At 50.5% G+C, this 2,223-nt stretch overlaps 1 protein-coding gene across 1 annotated transcript in view; it reads right to left on the bottom strand.

Moving 5' to 3' along the window:
* The window catches only part of LOC136846970 (uncharacterized), a 2,275-nt gene extending 281 nt beyond the window's left edge, over nt 1-1,994 (bottom strand). Inside the window, exons 1-2 of the mRNA XM_067118225.1 lie at nt 1,101-1,994; nt 93-143 (exon numbers count right to left, since the gene is read on the bottom strand). Coding sequence (XP_066974326.1) covers nt 93-143; nt 1,101-1,994 — 945 coding nt within the window. The remainder of the gene's footprint in view (nt 1-92; nt 144-1,100) is intronic.
* Between the last annotated feature and the right edge of the window lie 229 nt (nt 1,995-2,223).

The following is a 2,223-nucleotide window of genomic DNA, read 5'->3' as shown; positions in this document are numbered from 1 at the left end:
GTGACAGTGACATATAACTCAATTAATAAACCCCACCAAACTTGCTCTTCTTATTATTGTCCATATGATATGCATTTTGAAGGCATTCTCACTTGTTTGTCCTCCCTCTGCTTGCAGAAGTCGATGACCCATGTTTCGTTTCTCTAAGTTGCAAGGGGGAACTCAGAGTCTTGCGTGTTGCATACTTCACTTGTTCCAACTAAGAGCCCTGTGTTCTATGAAGAATCCTGCAGCTAACCGAGAGTTCATTAATTATTAACATACCGTACCAGCAAATCTATCCACTCCATTTAATTGACTACAACTGTAAATACAAATATTGATTAAGGCCAGGGGTTTCAATTCTGTTTTCCCCATTTATCATTATTTTCTTTTTATTTACTGTTTGGTAACGGTGGCATTCAAGTTGCGTGTTCATCAAACAGATGTCCCCATTTCAAGCCACTTTAACCGTAACAATTGGTGACCTTCCCAGTGATTCCCAGCAAAGATCTCTGGCGATTAGCTCAATTACATTCTGCTAGCTGGACTTACTGAGGTGAGACGAATCATTTAACGTAAATTCCTTTTCATTTTTGGGCAAACTACACTCAGAACAAAGTGTATACAGCCGTAAGTACTTTTCTTTTTCGTAAATAGTGTTTACATTCGTAATTTGTGACTAGGAACTCGTAAATTCCTGTTGTTGGGATACGAAGTCATAGGCAAAGGTGTAAGAGGTGCAAAAAAAATGAGCAGGTAAAAGAGAACTGCTAATTTATTCATGATCCAGGCGGTTTATATAGCGGCAGACCGGCGTCGCGCTGCGGAATACAATGGGAGCCTCAGTGACCTGAGGTCGATAATAAATAACAATAAATACAGCGAACGAGTACACTTTACAACGTGAAAATAGACAGAAGTGAAATTGGATACAATCTTGATGCCTGTGAAAGAAGAAATACACGATACACAATTGATAACAGGTAAACAAATATATACAGTTTAAATGATTGAATTTACATGACCTGGCACGTTAGGCATGACTAATTGTAGAGGCAAAGAAAATGGGACGTCATCACAGAAAACTTGCTCAGCAGAGACTTTATAAATGACTTTACAAATACTCCCCGCTCCCAAGACGTGGGTAACGTCTGATTAGTCGGTGTATTTGCTGGGGCGCTGAAGGGTGCCACGGCTGCATGAGGACATCGGGGGAACGCCCTTTGTGTGGGGGTGCCTGACTGCGGGTGTGGGTGGGCTTTTTGGGGGTGGCCGTGTGCCCACCCCTTACAAGGGCCCAGCTGCGGCGAAGGCTGACCAGGCAGAGGGAGCGATGCGGTGATGTCTGTGTCCTCCTCCGGGAGGGCAGGCTTGACACAGTCTATTGACACCCAATCGTTCCTCCTGTAAAGTGCGATCAGGAACGCCTTGTTGTTCCGCTCCAGCATGCGGAAGGGTCCCCTGTAGGGCCTGGTCAGTGGCGGGCGGATGGCGTCATCCCTGACGAAGACGTGGGTGGTGGAGGCCAGCCTGGGCAGCGTGAAGGTGGCCAACCTGTCGGTATATGTCCGCTTGCAGGGGGCGAACTTGCCGACTACGTCACGAAGCCTCTGGACCGATGGGTTGTGGCGATCCTCTGTCACAAGCTTGCCCAGGACCACAAGGGACTCATTGTATGTTTTCTCAGCCGTGGACAGGGAGCCGTCAGCCCTGGGGGCGGTTCTCAACCCGAGGAGGACCCATGGCAGCTGGTACTTCCAGTCCTCGGCGGTGCAGCGGGCCATAAGAGACGCCTTCAGGGACCTGTGAAACCGTTTGACCAAGCCATTGGCTGCTGGGTTGTAGGCTGTGGTGGTGTGATGCATTGTCCCCAGCAGCCGAGCCAGGGCGGACCATAATTCGGACAGGAAGGCGAGACCCCTGTCGGCTGTGATGTGGTCTGGGACGCCGAAGTGGCTGATCCAACTGGAGAGCAGGGCCTCGGCACATGCGCTGGCGGTGGCTTCTTGCATTGGTGTGGCTTCGGGCCACCGCACTGTGGTCTACCACTGTCAGGAGGTATCTGGACCCGCCTGATGGGGGAGGGGGCCCGACGACGTCGATTTGAATGTGGCTGAAGCGTCGCTCTGGCTGCGGGAACTCGCCTACCCTGGACTCAGTGTGATGTCCCATCTTGCTGGTTTGGCACTGCAGGCACTGCCTCGCCCAGGTCCTCGCGTCCTTCTGCACTCCGTGCCAGAC

The sequence above is a fragment of the Macrobrachium rosenbergii genome, chromosome 16, assembly GCF_040412425.1.
Source record: "Macrobrachium rosenbergii isolate ZJJX-2024 chromosome 16, ASM4041242v1, whole genome shotgun sequence".
Lineage (NCBI taxonomy): Eukaryota > Metazoa > Arthropoda > Malacostraca > Decapoda > Palaemonidae > Macrobrachium > Macrobrachium rosenbergii.
Note: the sequence above shows the minus strand (reverse complement) of the source record. Positions and strands in the feature narration are given on the sequence as shown.